The sequence below is a fragment of the Limulus polyphemus genome, unplaced genomic scaffold, assembly GCF_000517525.1.
Source record: "Limulus polyphemus unplaced genomic scaffold, Limulus_polyphemus-2.1.2 Scaffold5169, whole genome shotgun sequence".
NCBI classification, from domain to species: Eukaryota; Metazoa; Arthropoda; class Merostomata; order Xiphosura; family Limulidae; genus Limulus; species Limulus polyphemus.
This window is the reverse complement of record NW_013670779.1, coordinates 8,572-31,076: the sequence shown is the minus strand read 5'-3', so window position 1 is coordinate 31,076 and position 22,505 is coordinate 8,572. Positions and strand designations below refer to the sequence as shown.

Genomic DNA, 22,505 nt, shown 5'->3' with positions numbered 1-22,505 from the left:
TGTACGCCATGAGGGAACAGGTTATTGTTGGAGGAAGTAATCAGATGTAGAACAGTTAGAGTACACCATGAGGGAACATGTTATTGTTGGAGGAAGTAATCAGATGTAGAACAGTTAGAGTACACCATGAGGGAACATGTTATTGTTGGAGGAAGTAATCAGATGTAGAACAAAAAAGTCTATAACATACAAACTGTTGACTCTGGGGGTTACCTCATAAATGTTCTGCATCTCTCTCATGGTGTACACAGATTGTTCTACATCTGCCTTCTTCCTCCAACAATAACATGTTCCCTCATGGTGTACTCTAACTGTTCTTACATCAAAACCTAAGAAAGTTATTCCTCATTTCAAGTCAAATCAATCATGACAAAATCACATGATCTGACCAACAGCCATCATGATACTTTATACAGCTGATTCAGTGAAAGTGAAAATCCTTGTAAATTCTTTGAATTCCAATTTTTAAATATCCGGTTTTATAATATTCTAAGTTGTGAAAACAATCTAAGTTTACTTCTTGTTCAAAAATACATGTGCCCAGGTGTGAGGTTTGTCATAACACAAAGGACAATTTTGACAACAGTTCTTAATTTGTTTGTTTGTTTTGAATTTTGCTCAAACCTACTCAAGGACAACGTGCACTAGCCACCTCTACTCTTGAAGTGATAGACTAGAAGGAAGACAGCAAGTCAACACCAAACACTGCCAATTCTTGGATTAGTTTTTACCAAAAAATAGTGGGATTGATTTTCACATTATTTGGGTGTGGGATTCAAACTCCTTGACTCTCACATTGCAAAACCAGTGCTCTAACAATAAAGAGAACAGATTAAAATATCTTACTGTATCTGGAGAAATGTTCTTTAATTCTCTATGTTTTCCTTCAATTAGAGGCAGTGCGTACGGCTGGAACATGAACATGAACATTAAAACAGATCTTAAATATTCATATTTCTCATGATGTATTGTCTATTGTCCATTAAGAAAAAGACTGATTTAAAATATGTTAAAATTCCAATAAGATAGATATCTGCACTAAATAAAAACTTTGGTTTTCAAACACACAGTTGTAATAACTAGTAAAACCTAGTTATTCTTGTAATGTTTTCAATGTTTACATATCAACCACACAAGCATACATTTTTAATTTAAGAAAATGTTTTTTGATGTTTACATTTCTAGTATATAAGCATACATTTTCCTTAGATATAAAATATTTTTCAATGTTTACATCTCTACCATGTAAGCTTACTTCTTTTTAGTCAAGACACATTTCAATGATTTAAACCTCTATACAAGCATATCTTTTTATACCTATAGCTTGTTTTTCAATGCTTACATCTCTACTATATAACCACTTTTTTTTTAGTTATAATACATTTTTCAGTGATTACATCTTTAACTTACAGGCTTACTTCAGTTACCATGTTAAGATAAAGATTTTTTTTTTAAGAAAAAGCATCTAGAAAAAGTTAGTAAAAATTTTGGTAATGTAAATAATTTTAGACAAATGTGAACTTACCTTTGAAAAATCACCAATTAAGTTAGGGTTCATATCCGCTAGAATTAAAAATTAATTATAAGTAATTAAGAATCTGTATAATACAAATTGAAGATAAGCTTACACTGACCACTGATCCCATAATTTTGAATTCTCAAGTTTATATAATGCACACAAAACAAAGAGTTTTAGGTAAATACATATTCCCTTAATTATCGACATATTTATCTTGATATTGTAAAAGTTACTTCATTGTTTTGTGTTTTAAACTATCATATTACATGGTAGTTTAAACTGCTGCACGCATTAATGAGATAAGACAATAAAAAAACATTTTCTCTTAATAAAGCAAAGTAACATAGCATACAGTATTAGAAAAAATTAATATTGTGTATATTTTCTTATCAATTGAAGTAACGACTTCATTCATCAGTACTTACATTTCATTAATGCTTTTATGATGGTTGCTTCAGTTTCAGAACAAGACCTCTGTACAGGCTTTCTGGTGAGTGGCTCCTGTTAAATAAGAGGTACATAAAAAATTAAAGTAAAATGAATATGAACTTTATTCCAAACTTTAAAGATGTTCTTATAAGTGGCCACGTGTCCATTTTAAATTATCCTTACTATTTGCACAACATTACATTTACTTTGCTCACAGGGAAGCTAAATAGTAGAGCAGGTCTTGGACTATTTGGAAAACAAGGTTTAATCATTTAATAATGAGACAATCATACTCTGAATGAAAGAAGTTTTTCTATTTCTTATTTATCCTTTAAGAGAAATAACACAAATGGTTTGAGAGTTATGTGTGTTTTTAATTATGTAAGATTATTACATACTTTAAAGCTCGTAATAAAACATAATAAAGATGCTAGGACAAGAGTTTGAATAAATGTCTTAGTTGAAAATTTTATCTAGATGATCAAATATACAAATATACTTAGTATCTCAAATATTCTTAACATTAAAATTGTTTGCATTGTTAACAAATTCATGAAACTGAACTCACATTATTATTAACAGAGAAAATGTCATTCTTCCACTTTAAACACTTAAAGAAGTGAAAACTGATTGGTTTAAACCATTCTCTAGTCACATGGTTTTAAGAAATGGGAATGTAATGGCTCTCTGTTATAATAATATCAATAGAAATATCATAAAGAGTACACATCTAAAATACTTAGAGCCAGTATATAAAAAAATTCTTCCCACCCCAAAAGGCATCTTGAAAATTGGCTGTGTACACTAACAATATTTTATTGACTTTTCATATTTAGGTATGATATTCAATAAAGATAAATAAAAGTGAGACATACTAACATCAGAATTATGTTGATAAAAAACTGCCAAAACTTAACAGTAAATCCTTAAAGCATTCCCAAATGAAACCTACACAAAAAGGCATACTCTTTCTTCTTTTGCTCTGGATGGGGCTTCCATGACCTTTGGGTGGCTCTGGTCGCTTAAAAGCAGACTTGAAGTCTTTACCAAAATCCACTTTTTCTTGGACAAGTGTCAGTGGAGTGTCAGGTGTAATAACAAGCTCTCTCTCTCTTTCGTCATTATTGCTTTTGGAATCTGTTTCCAGTCCAGGCAAACTGACACATGAGGACAGAACATGGCTAGAACTAGACAAGGAGTGTGGACGGGTAGGTGGACTGATGCAATTCATGTTCATCTTCTTACTGGCTTTAGAAGAGGATATTAAAAGCATACTAGGAGACTTTGAGAGACCATAAGAGAAAGTATTGTTCTACAAATAAGGAATAAACAAAGAGAGTTAAGGGCACTTCCACAAACTATATTTTCATTAAATTGTAATTCGTACATAATGATCCTTTTAAACAGTGTCCTTCTTTATTATTAATCATGTATACTATTCCATTATTATTCTGAAATAAATGAGTGAACCATAAAAACCCTTTATCATTGTTATCAGACCTAATATTGCGTTAAAATAAAAAAAAAATACATCTCATTCCTCAATGATTTCCATTGAAATACCTGTATTATGGACCAATATTCACTAAAATTAGCTTAGGCTATGAGGCTTACAGCTTTTAACACACATCTGAACATATTCAAATATCATTTAATCACTATGTAACTACTAATGCCAGTTTTTCTTGAAGCCTAAATGTACCTCATTTCCATACTCATTCTCTTCCATTTTCATAGAAAGACACCTTCTAGTGCCTGCTCTGGCTGTTAGCTTCTTCCCCTTCTGCTGAGTTTCTGGTTTATGTGTCTGAATAAGTGGGGCTGTTAGGAGTTCTAACATCCCACTAGGTAGGCTGTTCTCATCCTAGTAAATATTGAACAGAATAAAAATAAACTTAACATGTTAATAGCAAATACAACAACACAGTTACTATTTTGTGAATTTCAAGATAACTTTCTTACATCAAACACACTTTATTTTAAAAGATATACTTGACCTATTCATATTTTGCTTTAACATTGTTGTTTTTTAATTATTCATCTGTGAAATTTATTAGACAAAACTCTTTACATGAATTGCTGCAACAATATTGATGCCTTCTCAAGAGTTTAGTTAATAAACATGTATAATAAACAATTATTTAAAATACAAACTGTTTTTAGTTAAGTGGAAACTCATGAGGTAGAGTAAGCCTAAATATGCTTTCATTCAAAATGATATTAAACTTATACTTAGATACTTCTATGTTTTGTGTTTTATTATCATTAAAGTTATTTGAAGTTTTGAGTGTGAGTAAGTGAATTAATGCAACTAAATTTTATTTAACAAAAGCAAAAAAATTTTTGCCTGAAGAAAGGAAATGAGTAATTTACGGACATATTGATTGTAAAAAAAAATTGAGGCATACAAAGATAATCTATTTAAACAAACCAAGGCCAAGCAACAGGTAGAATCATATTTCACTGCATCTGGAGGTATGATAACATACAACACACAATAAATAAAACAGATTGAGGTACCTTACTATATCTGGAGATATGATAATGTACATAATACAATATATAGAACAGGTAGAATCATATTTCACTGCATCTGGAGGTATGATAATGTACAACACACAAACAAGTATTAATATTAAAATGATAATGTGGTAAAGATGTTAAGCAAACTACGTAAAGTTCAAAATTTTGGTTCTCTTCATATCCACTTAACATCGTGTAAAGTTATGCAGCAATAGAACAAGGTAGAGTACGAACTCTTGCTGGAGGTATAATAACAATAAATGTAACAGATTAGAATCATATTTTACTGCATCTGGAGGTATGATAACATACAACACATAATAAATAAAACAGATTGGGGTACCTTACTGTATCTGGAGATATGATAATGTACAACACACAATAAATAAAACAGATTGGGGTACCTTACTGTATCTGGAGATATGATAATGTACATAATACAATATATATTGATTTAAAAAAAATATATTAGAAGATTGTATTTATGCCATTTTATTTGATTTCATTGTTTGATTTTTGACAATGCTTTTTTTATTTAAAACTTGTCAAAAGTCCACACAGGTTTGTTCAATTACTTTAGAACACAATTGGCAAGACAAATTATTCTTCTCTACTCTGTTGTTATAATACAATCTGCGATAATTTCACTTTAGAAATCGCCACTATAAGCTCTTATGGCTAAACTCACAAACACACAGTCTAGATCTATTTTACTATATCTCTCATTAACTTTGTATAACTTAACTTGAATACATTTTGTATGCGTATTTATAGCCTAACTAAGGCCTAGAACTTTCTACACATTATGAGATATTATGATGTAATAATACTCGATAAAAACTATGAGAAAAACTTAGAAGGTTATAGCAACATGATGGAATAATACAACAAGTGCCAATTTACAAAAACTGAACTACACAATGTATGATTCATACACAGTTAGGTAAACAAATCTGCGAGAAACTATCACTTCTAAAAATAACTACATTTATCTCTTGTGCTATACTAAGACAATCTAAGTTATAACACTTGCATTAAACTTAAACAGTCATGTATATCTATATACTGTTATATGTATATATGTTATATACTGTTATATGTATATATCTATATATATATCTGTCGTGTATATCTAACAGCTTTGTTTTGGGAAGATTTGTCATCTAACACCAAAACAACATTTTGGGAGTTTCAATGCATTTTTGAACCAAGAGATTGAACCTTAACTTATACAAAGTTTCATTTGATAAACTGGTTTAACAGAGTTCTCATATTCAAAGTAGCCACCAAAATATGGTAAATTGTGTATGATTGACTCACAGTTTTAGGTTTACCTTATGAATATGTTCAAGTTAACAACATTTTACATAGTAGATTTAGAAATTTCAAGCAAAAAGTCAAATTAAAAGAAAAATGTATGTATGGTAGGGCCATATTCACCCCTTTACAAATGGTGTGTACTTGCACTTAATTCTCTACTGTCTCTGAAGAAACATGATAACAAATGAATGAATTTAACCAAGTTTACCATGATGTAAATTTATACACTGGTCCTTAACAAACAGCAATATTTTTATAAAAAAAGCAACTCCCATAACAAAAAATTGGGAAGTCGTTCTTATATATAAATTCTCTGATGTTATTGAACTCTTTAGGTTATTGATAGGATACTTTATAATTACATAAAACAAATTGAAGTGTCTAAGTATGCTGTAGTTATCAGTTTACCATATATGGGTAAATATTCTTTACTTTTTAAAAATCAGTTAAAGAATACTATTACAAGAGTGTATCCACAGATACAGTTGAGATGTATGTTTAAACCTAATTCTCACCTACAGTTTTTCTTTAGATTTAAGCACCAAAATTCTTCTTCATTTGTCTACCTGTCCTTGCTGTTAGCAAGGCTACATCAGTTGTATTAAATGAAAATTGATAATGTAAGTGAAAAAACTTGCTAACGAAAGATCAACTATTAAGTCTAATGTACTTGAATATGCCCTAAAAGAAGATATGTTTTCGACCAATCTGATTGATTTAAGATATTAGCAAAGGCCAATGATCAACAGATACCTTCAAATAAAATAATACTTGCTCATTTACAGGCTGAGGGCAAGACCAATATTAAAGAAGCTGTTAGGTAATTGCTACTGAGTATATGAACTTTACAATACTGGTTATTTGTGTAAAAAAATATCGGTGATCTACAAGACTGATCTGGCAAAAGATTACTTGCAGTTTTTAAGATGATTAAACTATTAAAACTATTTAATTGGAATTTTTCAGTGCATGGATGTTACTGACCAAATGCTGATGTAAAAAACTAAGAAACTTACAATAACATGACCTCCCTCATATTCATATGGATATCGACAATCGACGATGGTGTAACCATTGATCACATTACTATAACGGTCAGTCAGTAGCTCCACTAACTGAAATGACAATCAAGTAAACAGATTCAAATGAAAAAATAAATGTATCAATAAAGATTTAGTCAGTACATGAATTTTAACATAAAGATTTAAAAGGAAAAGAGACAATTATTTAAACCTCTGGATGCAACTGTGGTAATAACAAACAGTGTAATATAAGTGAAATTATCACCAATTATATTGTAACAACAGAGCAGAGGAGAATAATTCGTCTTTTCAATTGTGTTCTAAAGTAAATGAACCAGCCTTTGTGGACTTTGACGAAAAGAAACCGTTATTAAAGCTCTAGATACAACTGTGGTGATTAACTGTGAAACGGACATTTGTATATATGTTTGACTTCTTTCAATATATTATTTTGAAACAAGTGGATTGTGTGCTATTTGTTTATTGTTGAAATTTATTGACAACAAGTCACAGATACCTACTGTAAAGAATCTGGCCCACACATTCACATGTACCTATAAATCCTAATAAATGCTTTAAGGACGGGGACGTAAACAAACATCTTTTTTACAAGAACTAATTGAACAAAATGACTAAATTGTTCTCGTAATTCATGAAAGTTAGTTTGCTTATGCTAGATCTTGACTTATTCAACAACTAATTTGCTTATTTTTTAATATTAACAAGCTTCAAATCCCATGTTATGATTAATAATTGTTCATTGATGATTATATTTTGATGTTTCAGACTCAGAAAACGTAGTTTTTCATACTTTTCAAAACAGATATAGATCTTGAAATAACGTTATGATGATATGTGATGTACTATCTTTTTACTTGTATAAAGAACGTCAATTTTTAGTATTCATTTTGTCAATTACAAATCAATGTTGTTATATGTCAGATGAAATTTAGTATTTCAGTTAAAACATGTGAACGAAGGTCAATTCTGAGTTGATCAACTCTATATCTACATACATATATATGAAGCATTCAAATTTGGGTCCCTCATTCCTATATAAATTGTAGTCATATAAATCTACAATCAGTTTGATTTCAACATTCATGCAATTATGGTATCTTATAGCTCTACTAGCGATAATTATGGTCAACTTATCTACTATAAGTATTATTATTTTTATTCTATGTTTTCAAATATAATGTGTGTGTATGTGTTTTCTTATAGCAAAGCCACATTGGTCTATCTGCTGTATCCACTGATGGGAATCGAACCCCTGATTTTAGCATTGTAAATCTGAATACTTATCTCTGTCCCACCAAGGAACATTAAATACACTCCTGAACTAAATGAAACAAGTAGTGCTACAGAACTATTTTATATTAATAATATGTAATCAAAATACAATATTTATATTTGTATATTTATTTAGATCCAAATATCCATCAGTTGTGATGAGCTAAATGAATTAGAAAGAAATGTATGCCTGCAATTAGGTCGAATTTACTTTCTTCCGTGAGAAGTTAGGGCAGCACTTCAGACACACGCACTGATTGGCTGCCTCAAGTAAGGGTAGGAAAAGGGAAGGAGTGCAATGATGTCACCTAAGACTATGACGTCATAGTTTCCAAAGTGTCACCAGAAGGTGCTTTGCTAGATTGCCAAAATTGATCAGTATGTCTCAACATGACTATAATTAATACAGTCGGTACAGAACAATACTTTATTAGTTAATTACATTTCCTGACGCCCCCAGTGGCGCTCCCCAGTGGCACAGCGGTATGTCTTCGGACTTATACTGCTAGAAACCGGGTTTCGATACCCGTGGTGGGCAGAGCACAGATAGCCCTTTGTTTAGCTTTGTGCTTAATAATAAACAACAACAACAACCCCCAGTGGCACAGCAGTATGTCTGTGGACTTACAATGCTAGAAACCGAGTTTTGATACCCATGGTGGGCTGAGCACAAACAGTCAAATGTAGAGCTTTGTGCTTAATTACAAACAAACAAACACACATTTCCTGACCATTGATATGTCCTGAAAAAAGAAAAAAAAAAGACACTAAACTATTAGTTAATTACATTCCCTGACCATTTATGTAAATTGTCATGAAAATGGACCCTTAACATTAATTTATTAGTTCTATTTATTTCATGACATTTTAATGTTAAATCATCTTAAAAGGACGTTATCATGAAATAATTGAAACTTACTGTTTGACTTTTAAATTATAGAGCAAGTTATTATTTCAAAAATTATTGTTGCTTATTTAATATGCAAGACAAAATATTTCATTTTACACATGTTACTTTATAGTTTTATCTTACACAAGTTTTACAAGGGTGGACACTATACCTCTACATATGATCAATGTTTATATTTAATTATGTTAAAACAATTTTTAACGACTGTCTGTAAGATTTTAGCATATATGTTGGGACATATATATTTCCATTAGATTTAATTATGTTAAAACCATTATTTTATATATTTTAACTGTACTAATACAATTTGCAACAACTAAAAATAATAAATGAATCACTTACTGTTTATCCATTCATTTTCTATAGAATATTCCCTTGAAGATTAAAATTGCATAAAACTTTGAGACTTGTTGTAAAGAGAAGAATTCCACTATACACTTTAAATAAAAGTCCAAAGATACAGATTTTAGGTGAATTTTTTATTTTTATTTATACTTATTTTTGTTTACAATGTTTTGACCACTCATGTGGCTATCATCAAGTAACTGTCTCTGTTTTGTGAAATACTGCTCGAACATTCTGTTCCAATTTAGAAAACATATAGGGTGGCACCTGTGTTTCAATTTATATTAGGTTTTTGTTCACGAATAGTAGAGACCTGCAATGGAAGTATTGTGCTGAAATTTTTACATATTCTACAGTACTTCCTGTACACTTAATCCGAAAGTGATATCCAGTTTTCTCCAGAATGCACAGAAATTTCACGAAATATTCATATATAATTTTACATAAGTGAATCATTTTCATTTAAAGTGGGTCGCACTTGGTTATCCTTAAAATATTGATAACTACTTGCTATAGATTTATCTAGACCAATCGTGAGTGAGAGTTTTATCGATCATTCTAGAACCCAAACACAACAAACATAGTAAAAAAAAATATTCATTGTGGTAAACGAAATAATAATTTTGTCTCAGTAAGAGTTTTTCTTTCTGATTTGTATAAACTCCTTATGTGATAGAAGAAAACGATATTAATTTCCAAACCTGTGTAGCTGAAGTATGGAAAATCCGTTATTAAAACCAAAACAACTTTTATGAATTTTAAATTTGCAGGCCTGTGTAATTAATGCTTCTTTTATTTTTTTTTTCTATTAATATTGTCCTCATAGCATAATATCTCATAGTTGTTAATGTTGTGCTGCGTTCGTAAATGTGTGATGGAGAATTGTTAGGTTCCTTGATCCTAATGCTTATTTTGCATCTCGTTTTTTCTACATAAGTGCTATCGCGTCGATTACATTGATACTTGTAGATAGTTACGTCATTGAAATTGATTTAGTACTCGGTTTTTGAATAAAGGTAACTTTGCTGTTTATTTAGTGTGTTTTTTGTGCTTATGTCTTAATGTTTATGATGTTTTTGGTTACAAAGCTATGATATGGTAAGACACCTATTAGTGTGTCTGAGTTTGTGCATTTTGTTTCCTTCATGAAGTTTATGTTGTTTTTCTTTTTTTTTCTGTTATTGAGTTTGTTTTTATATTTGACTAAAGTTCTAGTGACAATGTGTTTAGGGAAGTGAAATTTGTCAATTAATGTGTCATATATTTATTCTAATTCATCCTGCAGATTGCTGCTATTACATATGTTAAGTGCTGTGTATTAAATGCATGATAACGTGCCAAAGTTTTGTTGAGTTGAGTGGACTGAGTTCCATTTTGTATAATTGTTACTATGAGCAGATTTGTGGAAGATTTTCGTGTTAAAACTGTTGGAGTTTATTCCTATTGTTATATTTATGTAGTTTAAATACTGGTTTTCATTCTCTTCTTCATGTGTGAATTTGATGCTAGAGTGAACGTTTTTTACATGTTGTAGAGATGACTGTTGATGGTTGTTGTCTTCAAATCCACAGAATACATCATTGACATATCTAACCCAGAAAGTGGGAGGGTGTAGGGCTGTATTAATGGCCTGCTTTCTATGTTGTTGATAAACAGTTTACATAGTCCCAGTGCCAGAGGGCTGCTCATACTTAAGCCATCTATTTCTTCATAAGTTTTGCCTTTACAGATGAAACATATTTTTAGTGCAAAGTGAAACAAGTTTTTCAAAATTTCCAAGCTAAGGTTGTAATGCAGTTTCTCAGAATTTGGGGATATCATTTGTAGAGCTAGGTTTGTTGCTTCATCTTTCGGTTTCATTGTGTACAAAGAGACGACTTCGAAACAATACATTTTGTGATGATTGTTGAGGTTTTTGAGAATGCTTCGATATTCTAGAACACCTTTAACCTTGTATTTATTGTTGTCATGCAACGGTTTGATCAGAAAATCTAGGAATCATGCAAGTTCATGGTTATAGCTGCCATAAGTGGAAAGGATGGGGCAGATGTCAATTGTGTTTTTGTGAAACTTCGGAGCACCGAACAAACAAGGGGTACGTGCATTGGTAACTTTTAAGCTGTTGTATATGTCATCTGTATTGTCATTGTTCTTTTTTAACTTCAAGTGTAGGCTATTCAATTGTCTCCCATAACATTCGTTAAGGTTTATGGATAGTTTTTTGAATTTGGTTGAATCATTTAAGTGTTTTATTAATAAGTTGTTGTAATCTCCTGTTTCCATAATTACAGTTTTTACCAGCCTTTATCAACCTTTACTATGATAATTTGTGAATTATTCTGCAATTCTTTTAGGGCTTATATTTAGCGTTTTATGACGTTTTGTTTAATTTTTTGGTTTTTAAGTAGATAACCTTTAATTCTATATTATATTTCATGGATGAAATTGTTCAGATTTTGATTGTGATTTGGTATTTTAGGAAACCACATTCTGTTATTCTTGCTTTTAAATGCCTTTGTAGTTTCATTGTCCTTGTTCTTATCTTGCTGATATTAATTTGTTTCTTTAAGTTCGATAGGTGAGGCATTTTTGTCTGCTGTTTGTTTTAGTTCTTAGTTTTTCTTTTATTGTTTGCTGGACTAATTTTCTTGTTAAATCTTCTATGCTGGCTTTGACCTCTAAGGTAAGAACGTTTTTGTGTGTTATTGCATAATTTAGGCCTTTGTTTAGAATCTCTTCTTGTGTTGGTGTTAGGGTCGTTTTTGATAAATTTGCTATATTCGTGTCTTTGTTTATTATGTTGTCGTGTTTACTGTCTATCAAGTTCCTACTTAACTCAACTATTTTTTTAGTATATCTAATTTCTATTTTATCTCTTTAGTTTATCCAGTTTTTGTTGATAAATTCTAAGATCATGCGTGAGCCGTCTGACGTGGTGTTGAAGATTAGGAGGTTCCGTAGTCATGAATCTTTTTTTTTTTTTAAAGATTATTAATGTCTCTGTATTTTTGTCTAATTGTTGAATTTGGAATTTTCTTTTCAGTTTTTCCGATTATGGATTGAATTTTTGTTTTCGTATTTGATGGTTTAATTTTATAAACTTTGGAATAATCTCTTCCTTTTTGCATCTTTTTAGAAATCTGAGGCTACGATAAATTTATCCAATTGTACATAGTTTTTGCGTTTTTGTGAATAGATCTTTTGTTGTTGTGCCATATTTTATAATTAAACTTGTGTTTAAAGACATTTCTTTTAGGCAGATATCCTTTAAGAGATCAGTTAAATTGGGACAAAATGCTCGAGCATTATTTCACAACATAGAGACAGTTCTCTGATGACGACCACACGAGTGGTCGTAACGTTGTAAAAAAAAAAGTTTAAATATAAAGAAATAAAGATAAACAATCCACTCAAAAGCTTATCTTTGGACTTTTATTTAAACTTTGAGACTGTCTAACACTATTAGGAATTTATCACTGGCAAACACACCTTCACATTTCTTTGTATGTACATTTAGCTTCTGTACTGCTATGTAAGGTTCAGTAACATACGAAATCCATTCTTCATTGTCATAGTTAATTTATAGTGGAGATACAGTTTGTATTGGTTGCAAAGTTTAATATCAAGTACTAGACAGTAAATAAAATGTTTCAGTATGTGTGATACTTTACAAGTCTTTATTTACATATATTGAAGATAACACGTCAATTTTAAGTTGTAGGGGAGTGGTATGTGAAGGTCAAGATCTTATGTTCGGCACGACGAAAAGGGACAGTCAATTTAATTACGGATTTCAAGTGCAGGAGTTGTTTTATATAGCTTCTAAAATAAAGAAACTTTGATGACTTTGGAAAATGCCCCATATGTTTCGTTTATGGTGATTTATTCTAAATGACTAATAACCTGCAAGAACAATTACATTAGGCTGTAAGTCAGTGTAAACATGTTGGATTTATATAATATGAAAGACAATAACTTTTATCATAAGAAACAACAATTGAAATAATTTGCCAAGAATTATTTTATTGTTATCAGTTATTTTACAGATTTTGTTTGCTCTTAAAATCTTCAAGGGTATAATAAATGAACATTATATTTGATAACTCTTGGATAAAGTTGTCTTTCTCTACAGTATCCCAGAAAGTTTCATTGATAGAACCTGATAAATTTAACTATTTGATTAAATATAGATTGAACAATAAATTTATTATTTTTTGTCAAAGCTGATCTCAAATATAGCCATACACAGTCATCATGATTTAACACGTTACAAAAATGATGAGTTTGAATAAAATGGTCGATTTCACAGAGTTCTTTCTTCAGTACTTGTAAAATAAGGTACACTTGTTTAGCATGTATGTTAATAAGATTTGGTTTAGTCTATTTATTCATTTACTTTTCATTAAGTACCAAAATGAAAAATCTCTACACATAGATTCTGTTATTCTGAATTTGATAAAACAAAGAGAATCTTTCAGATATCATATCAATATCATGATAATCAAATCTATATTTAAACAAAATAGAGGAGTTATCATTAAAAACAGAATTATAAGATTCCATCCTTTTACAAGAATATCTTGTGTAGTTTGATCTGTACAACTACACTAACGTTTGAGATCTACTGTATAAATTCCTCCCATTCTGTTGAAGAAAATGTGACATCTTCCTTGGTTGGATATAGTTTTCCTTTTCCAAAGTTCTTGAACTGTCAAATATGAATATTCAAATTATTCTCGTAAGTTGACAAAATGATGTAACGGTCATTTTTAATTGGATAGGCATGAAATGATTGATGTGCTTCTTAGTGTTTTATAATAATAGATGAACCTAACTGTCATTTTTTCTATTTTATTGGTTCTTCTTCACTGCTGGATTTGATTTTTTTCACCATTTCATTATTGTCAACAGCATTTTTTTCTTTACAATAAATTAAAATATAAAATATTATATAATTAGTAAATCACAGAAACATTATTTATTAATATAATGCATATGACTGTAAACAAACATTACTATGTCAAAGAAACACACAAATTATATTTATAAGCAAAGAAATATAAGTAACAGTATATTTACATTTAAAAGCTGTTCATCGTTCTTTCTTCTGTGTAGTAGAACTGCATCAGTCTAATCATTAGAGGTGAAAGGGACAGGATATTTATATTTGAAAAGTTATCCAGACTTGAATGAATTTTAGACTGTTTGTTGTAGATAGATATTGAAAATTAGGATATGCCTGAACTTGTAGCCGAGCTTATGAACACTAATCAGAACAGCTTACTTTGCCACTGTTTGAGTACATAATTCGTTGTATTGTATAATGACATCTCATACATTTCATATGTTTATGTAAATATCATAAATCTTAATTGAATTAATCTTTCATTCTGAAAGTTATTCTAACTGACTGATACAGTCTTACCTTTTTCTGTGTGTCAGGTGCAGTATGCAATAATTGTACACTAACTGAACAGCTTATTTGGATTGTAAACATGATGGATATATAAAATGTGAAATAAAAGATATATGTTTTCTTGTCTTTTATCCTAGAATTTCTGGTTTATCTCTCCGTTTTATAGAAAGGAATACAATACTTGTTTTTCTCAAGTAGTGGTCATGTGAGAATGCTTTTATTTTCATTTATGGCGACTAATAACACACTAGAACAAATATATACCACAGGTATAACAAATTATGTTTCAAAACATTATGAGATATTTGATATAATAATTAGACATTAGTGTATAACGAAATCTCACATATTTCACATGTTTATGTAAATATCATAAATTAGGATTGAATAGAACTTTCTTTTACAAAAATTATTCTAAGCCAACTGAAAGATTGGTTGAAGCGTGGACAATAACGACATCAGTATTTCCATGGTTGTTTTGTGTACTGTAGAAGAAAGTTTTACATGTGATTAAATCTAGTGATTGATGATACGTTGTAACAAAGAGCTCATCATCCTCGTTTATAGAATCACTGTCTGTATGTGTGTAGTGTGCGTGACCACGTGACGTCCTTTACAATTCTTAAAAGTCAGTGTTCAAATTGTATGTGTGTGATTTCCTAATAGTCGTCTTAGCATTAGACAGTCTCAATATTTTATGTGATTTGATAATTTATATAATGAATGAAGGGTTTCCTTGGGGTAATTTATTGTTGTTCAGATTGCAACAAGGAATTTATTATTTTAGATAAACATCATTGTTCAGGTTATTGTAACATTTGTTAAAGTAACAAATGTTTGAAAGGTCACCCCATAATTTGTGCTAATTGTAACAGGTTTTATAAATTGATACACTGTTACAACAGCCATAAAACAATGAATGGAAAAAAAAAAACATTATCTTCACCTGATAATTTTGATCAATGTGAAAAATATTTTGTAATTATTGTTTCTAACAACATAAACCAAATTTTCATCGATGAGGTGAAATAAGATGCATAGGATGTTAATAATTTCTTTTAAATAATTATTTATGTTTTCTCCAAAATAAAGATGTGAAAGATTCATCCAATAAGTATCTATATTATAATTTTGAGATGGGCAAGGAAACTGGAATTCAGGAGTGTGAGGATGATGCAATAGTATGCGTCGAAACATGTAGAGAGTATGAGATTGTTTTCCAGTTTCATCGGGATTTTACCACTTTTTATTCTGTACAGTAAGTTATTATATTTTAGTAATTTGGAGACAGGAAACAATCTCATTTTTATAGAATTGTGTATAAAATAATCCTTGCTTTTTTTTAAATAGTGAGTTTTTAAGATTGAACATTACACACTGCCAAAAAATTAAAAAAAAGGTGTTACTTTAATTAACGATGAAGTCATTGCTCTTCGTTCGAAACACAAGCGTGAATATCTGACACAAAAAGATTAAACTAACATTTTTTCTGGCAGATTTCACCACTGCTCATGCTCGACTGATATTATGCTATACGCTAGAGAAGTTAGGTTCTTCTGTAATATATTATGATATAGATATTATTTTGTACATTTCAGGGGGATCTAACAATTCACCTTTAGAGATTATTTTGGTGAATTTTCAGATGGGTAAGTGGTGGTTCCAAAAAATACGGGTACATACATGATGATGAAAAGTCATGATGAAAAATCAGAGGATTTACCCTAAATTTTATCAACAGTTAGAATTTAAACTTCTTAACAATGAGAATAACATAACAGACATATTCAATCATTTCAGCATCTTATAATTTTACAAATTCATGCCATCTATAACAAGGAAGAAAAGAAGAATTTGTGTCCAGTTTACACCAAACGACACATCCTTCCAGACTTTAACACTCTTCCATATGGATATTGATTTTTTCCGTCTAATGGAACTAACTCCTCGTCATGGTCTATTGGCTGAAAAGAGGGCATATGCAGGGCCTTGGGGGGAAAATCCCAAGTGTGCTCAAACGTGATTTTCAGACCTATAAAAGGTGAGTCCTGTTTCATTTATTTCTCATTAGAGTCTGAGATGGACAACAATTTACAACACCCTTTTACATGTTTAGTGTCAGGTCCAACAAAAAGTGGTAAACCACAGTTTGTAGGCAAAGTCTTAACTTATCATCGCGAAGTTATCTATCCTATTCCTGCTCCCCAGTGGCACAGTGGTATGTCTGCAGAATTACAAGAACAGAAACAGGGTTTCGATAACAGTGATGGGAAGAGCACAGTTAATCCAGTGTGTAGCTTTGTTCAAACAAACTTTCCTATACCTGAAAATATCTTATGGTTTAATGGTGAATTTCAACCCCTATATACTAAATTAATGCAAATATTCCTAACATTAAATTAGTCAAAGGAAAGCCTGAAAAAATTCATGATTATATATAGTCTGATAAACCAAATATTTCAATCATTGATGGTCTTGTAAGTGAAAGTGGAGAAAATACACGAATATCAACTTTTTAAATGTGGAAGTCACCATTTGAATTTATTAGTGTTTTATACTAAACAGAATCTATTTCATCAAGGTTAAGAAATATGTAATATTAGTTTAAATTCTCAAAGAATGTCAGAGACAAATCTCAGTTGAATGATTTAGTGAGACAAATCTTTCCACCACGCGTTCAATATTTTGAAGAAGCTTATCAAGATGCAACAAGACAACCATGTAATTTGAAACTTCAAACACCAGAGCAATTGTGTCTCAAAACAGGACTTTTTTCTAACAATGAAGTTATAGCTTATGTACCAATGTAACTTAAAACTGATATTTCACTGAACATATACTCATTTATTATGACAACTGTAATCGTGATAGAACTATAAGTATTTTATCTAAAGGACAGACCATACATAATTAAAGAACTAGCATTCAAGGGTTTAGTCACTGGATATATAGGTGTGTTTTTGTTCAAACAACCATTTTCGAGTGAGTATCTTTCAGATACAGATCGTCATCAGTGCGAATGGGTGACACTGTACATTCATCATACTCCATGTAAAACTGGAAAAATCGACTATTCCTACCTGTGGAGTGTGGCTAGACTGTTGAAAGGCAACTTTACTACAATCTTACGAAGGGGAGAGAGGAAGCTGAGATATTAAGAAGTTTGCTGAAAGATCCTTGTTATAATCTCGAATTTTTTCCATGTCCCAGGGTTAATCAACTTCTAAAATTGACTCTATCCTGTCCATTTCATATTAACAATCATTATCATTGTAGGGCAAAAAAATAGATGTGATATCTAAATGGATGTATCAGATATACATATTCCACCAGAAATTTTTGGAAATGTAGACAAATGAAGCTATATGAAACATAATACAACTGTTAAAAGCCCTTAACATATTATATTTAAATGGGTTAATTTTTAGTAAAGTATTATTGTGTCATTCATTCATTTGTCTCTTGACTATCATTATTGGCTGTTGTCAGCTTGTTAAGTTTAGTAATATTTTGAGTCATCTAAGAATTAACATTGCTTATCTTAAAAGTCAAATCGTTACTACTGTTAGAGACAAAGTTGATGGTAAAGTTAAAAATAAATGGTATAGGTGTAGTAAATAATGCCTGATCAAACATTACAATCTATCTATTATAATCCTACACAAACTGCTAGTTATTTTTAATTACAGCCTTTATTTAGATTTGTGAAAACACCAGGTAAATCCATCATTCTAAAATAGGTTAAAGACTCGTTAAGTCATCAGGATACATACAATCTACATAAACCAGTAAGATTTAAATTTTCGAGAAACCGAGTAATCGTTTCAAGGATCAATGAGCAATAGCAAGCTGATTTGGTGGATCTCTCTAGCTCAAGTCAATATAACAATTAGTTTAACTATCTACTCATGTGTATTCTAAATATGCGTAGGTTGTTCTGCTCAAGGATAAAAAAGGCGTGTCACTCATTAAAGCTTTCAAGATTATTTTAAAACAGGGTTGAAAACCCTTTAAACTTCAAACTGACGCTGGAACTGAATTTACTAAATGTATGTTTCAATGTTATCTTAAGGAACAAGACACCCACTACTATTTTATACACAACAAAACAAAAGTGCCTATAGTAAAAAGATTTAACACTAGAATGTGGCTCTATTCTAGATCTTATGGAACTTACAAGTATATTACTGTACTGAAAAATCTGGGCAGTGCCTATAATCAATTACACATCACAGCATTAAAATGAGACCAACAGACATCAATAACTATAATAAGTCCATGGTGTGTAAAACACTTTACAAACCACCAACCAAAGTAAAATTTCGTTTTAAAGTAAGTGATCAGGTACACATTAGTAAGGTGAAGTATCACTTTAAGAAAGACTATGTGCCTGGATGAACAGACGAAGTAATTTTGCGATTTACGAGAGAATAGAAAGAATTTCTCCAGTGTATAAATTGTACGACTATCTCAGAGAAAAATTAAAGGGAACATTTTACGAATCTGAACTACAATGACGTCTATGCTGTGGATGAAGTATTACTTGAACAGGGAAAGGGTAAAAACAAACAATATTTCATAAAATTAAAAGCATATCCTAATAAACTTAATAGCTGGATTCCTCAAACAGATCTGAATCACATGCATAAAATATTAAACATAGCTATTTCTTTTTATTCAGCGTGGATCTGCTGTATATGAGGTGACAGTTCTATAAACGATTTTGCTAGCAATACTCTGACAAACTATATCACTCGTCTTCCGGGATCTACCAATCTTGAAGGTTTGTGGCCATATTACAGTATCCACATAGCTGTCATAAAGTGCCTAATGGTATAGAATGGTTATTCTACTTTTCTGGCCCTCACTCTGCGACCATAATAAATTATAATAGACCAGGTCATAACAAAGAACTGAATTAGAATCTTAAACCAGGTAGAAAAATTGCTTCTTCAATCTTACAATGAACTTACATTTATGTGAACATAAATGTTGAAGCTTCTATAAAACTTTATCCTGTATTATCAGTACTACTTGAAGATGATAATAATCGTTTGATAACAGACCTCACTATAGCTCCATATACCGTTAGCATGTATGGCAGATTTTATTTGCTCAATGATTACTCAATGATTGTGGAACATAAAATTGTTGATAATGCATCTGTGGTGTTGATACGAATTGTTCAAATTTTAAGTCAGAATGGAGACATAAACACTGAAACATTTACACATCCTCATTACAGGTCTGTTTCTAAAAAGAGTTTTTAAACTATTGAGATCAATATAAAGGACGACATAGGTCGACCTATCTCACTTGAACACGGGGGAGTCATCATAAACTTCATTTGTCTGTGGCAACATGAGAGTTCCATACTGTCACAAGCCATCCATTAATGACGTGTATTACGATTATAAAGTATGAAGTGGTTTACCTTATTACGCTGGAAGTCAATGGCAATAGGGTCACGGATTGGGAGACATTCTGAGTAACTTGTTTCATTCAGTTATACCATTTCTGAAAAAAAGGAAAAGAAGGCGTTCAATTTGTTTGTTTTGTAATTAAGCACAAAGCTACACAATGGGCCATCTGTGCTCCGCCCACCACGGGTATTGAAACTCGGTTTCTAGCGTTGTAAGTCCGCAGACATGCCGCTGTGCCACGGGGGGGGGGGGTAAAAAGGTGTTCAGTCAGTCATAAATGCACCATTAGATGTCATACAAAGAAAGAAATTCTTCTGTTGGTGCTGGGAAATGACAAGCAATGGAAAGGGCTCAGAACCTGGTTTGAGATGTTAAAGAGATTGTTCTACTAATAAAAAGAAGAAATAGAAAGATCCTATGTTCAGAATAGCTAAAACCAACAGATGAAGAACATTGATTTCAGACATTTTTGACAAGTACTCTTGACTTTCATAACACATGAAATTCTTGTCAGTGTACAAACTCTGAGTTAGAATTATTTTCAATTCTGCATATGCAGACTGTGATTGAGGAAGACCAGTGGACCGAATATAATCCTCTATCTTCAGTGACTGACAGAGGACCAATCTAATTTTATATATTGGGTTCAGGAGATGAATATTTAGATCTGGCACAATCATATCTTCAATATAAGCAATTGGTACCAATATAAAAAAGGATGAAGATAACTCTACTCCTGTTAGTAAAAGAGTAGTCCAAGAGTTGGTCTTTCACTGCTAGATTAGGAATGGCTAGTACAGATAGCCCTCGTGTAGCTTTGTGCAAAATTCAACACAAACCAAACCAAACTCTATTCCTGTCAATCTGTTTCATCATTCTCTATTTTATCAAGTGGATGTACACCTGAATGATAAGCTAATTTCTTCATCTCACAACCTTTACACATATATGACATACATAGAAACTTTACTCGGTTATAATGGAGAAACTAAGAGAAGCCATTTCATATCATCTATGTGGATAAAAGACATGGAGGGTAGTTTTGATGATGTCGACATTGATGATGGTGAGAACAACATTATAAAAGATCGACACATAGATACAAGTGGTACTCAAACAGTTGAAATGACAGCTGTCTACATTCGAACATCTGTTTACAAAACTAGTTCTTGCTCAATGGTGTAAGTTTAAATCTCCGGCTTGGGATTCAAAATTGTACTATGACATGTTTCTATCTATGCTATAAAAGTCAAGATCAGGTGGTCAATCGTTCTATTGGATGCTAAAGCATTTCAGAAAGGAATGACTAAATATCCTTTAAAATATGTTGTGTGTAACTCATTTTCCATTCCTCAGGGAAACTTACAAGCATCTATTGATAATGCGTTTTTAGATCAAGTACCTACACGTCTTGTTATAGGATATATTGATAACGATACATTTAACGGATCTTCGAAGAAAAACCCATATAATTTCAAACATTACAGTATGAATTTCATAGCAATCAATGTAGATGGAAAAAAGATTCCTGCTTTACCTTTACAGACTGATTTTGATGCTGAACTGTATGCATGAAGCTATGAAACATTGTTTAATGGAACAGAAAAACAGTTTCAAGATCAATGAATTGATATAGGATATGATGAATACTCGGAAGGATATACACACTTTGCCTTTGATATGAAACCCAATCTATCTGTTGGAGATTCATACTTTAAGTAGGTGAAACAGGGGAGTTTACGAATTGAAATACGTTTTGGTAGTACCTCACCCAACACTATAAATGTTCTTGCCTATGCAGAATTCCAGTCAATTTTAGAAATTGGTCAGTCTAAAAACATCGTAACTGACATCTAGTAATCTATGAACATTATAGAAATTTATTTAATACTTTCACAAGAATTGTACATATGAAAGAAGTTTAGAAGTGTGTTTGCCAGTGATCAGCTTCCTAACCATGCAGAAAACGAACAGTATATCATTAATTTAGATCTGAGTCAAAAACCTTGTAGGCATTGGGTCTCTATTTACTTTACAAGACGGCTGAAGGTTGCAAAAAATGAGTTTTTATGAACATGATAATGCACAGCTGCATTTGGACTTATTTGAAAGGAAAATATCCCCTTTTTCCTAATATCCCTGCTCTATAATTGTAAAGTGGTGTAAACTTTGTCAACTTTTAGTTAAAGTTACCAACCCTAAACTCCAGTGAATATTTTTGGTTAAAAGAATGGTTCACTTTTTTTTTCGATTTGTTTGTTTTTGAATTTCGCGCAAAGCTACACGAGGGCTATCTGCGCTAGCC

General features: G+C 31.1%; 1 protein-coding gene and 1 long non-coding RNA gene across 2 annotated transcripts in view; both read right to left on the bottom strand.

Moving 5' to 3' along the window:
* Nucleotides 1-3,831, bottom strand: part of LOC106472217 (M-phase inducer phosphatase-like) — a 7,493-nt gene extending 3,662 nt beyond the window's left edge. Inside the window, exons 1-5 of the mRNA XM_013932844.2 lie at nucleotides 3,651-3,831; nucleotides 2,901-3,260; nucleotides 1,945-2,020; nucleotides 1,526-1,563; nucleotides 847-909 (exon numbers count right to left, since the gene is read on the bottom strand). Of these exons, the coding sequence (XP_013788298.2) occupies nucleotides 847-909; nucleotides 1,526-1,563; nucleotides 1,945-2,020; nucleotides 2,901-3,260; nucleotides 3,651-3,788 (675 nt within the window). The 5' untranslated portion in view covers nucleotides 3,789-3,831. The remainder of the gene's footprint in view (nucleotides 1-846; nucleotides 910-1,525; nucleotides 1,564-1,944; nucleotides 2,021-2,900; nucleotides 3,261-3,650) is intronic.
* Nucleotides 3,832-6,806: 2,975 nt separating this feature from the next.
* Nucleotides 6,807-22,505, bottom strand: part of LOC111089071 — a 20,010-nt gene continuing 4,311 nt past the window's right edge. Inside the window, exon 3 of the long non-coding RNA XR_002613418.1 lies at nucleotides 6,807-6,906. This is a non-coding gene — a long non-coding RNA (uncharacterized LOC111089071). The remainder of the gene's footprint in view (nucleotides 6,907-22,505) is intronic.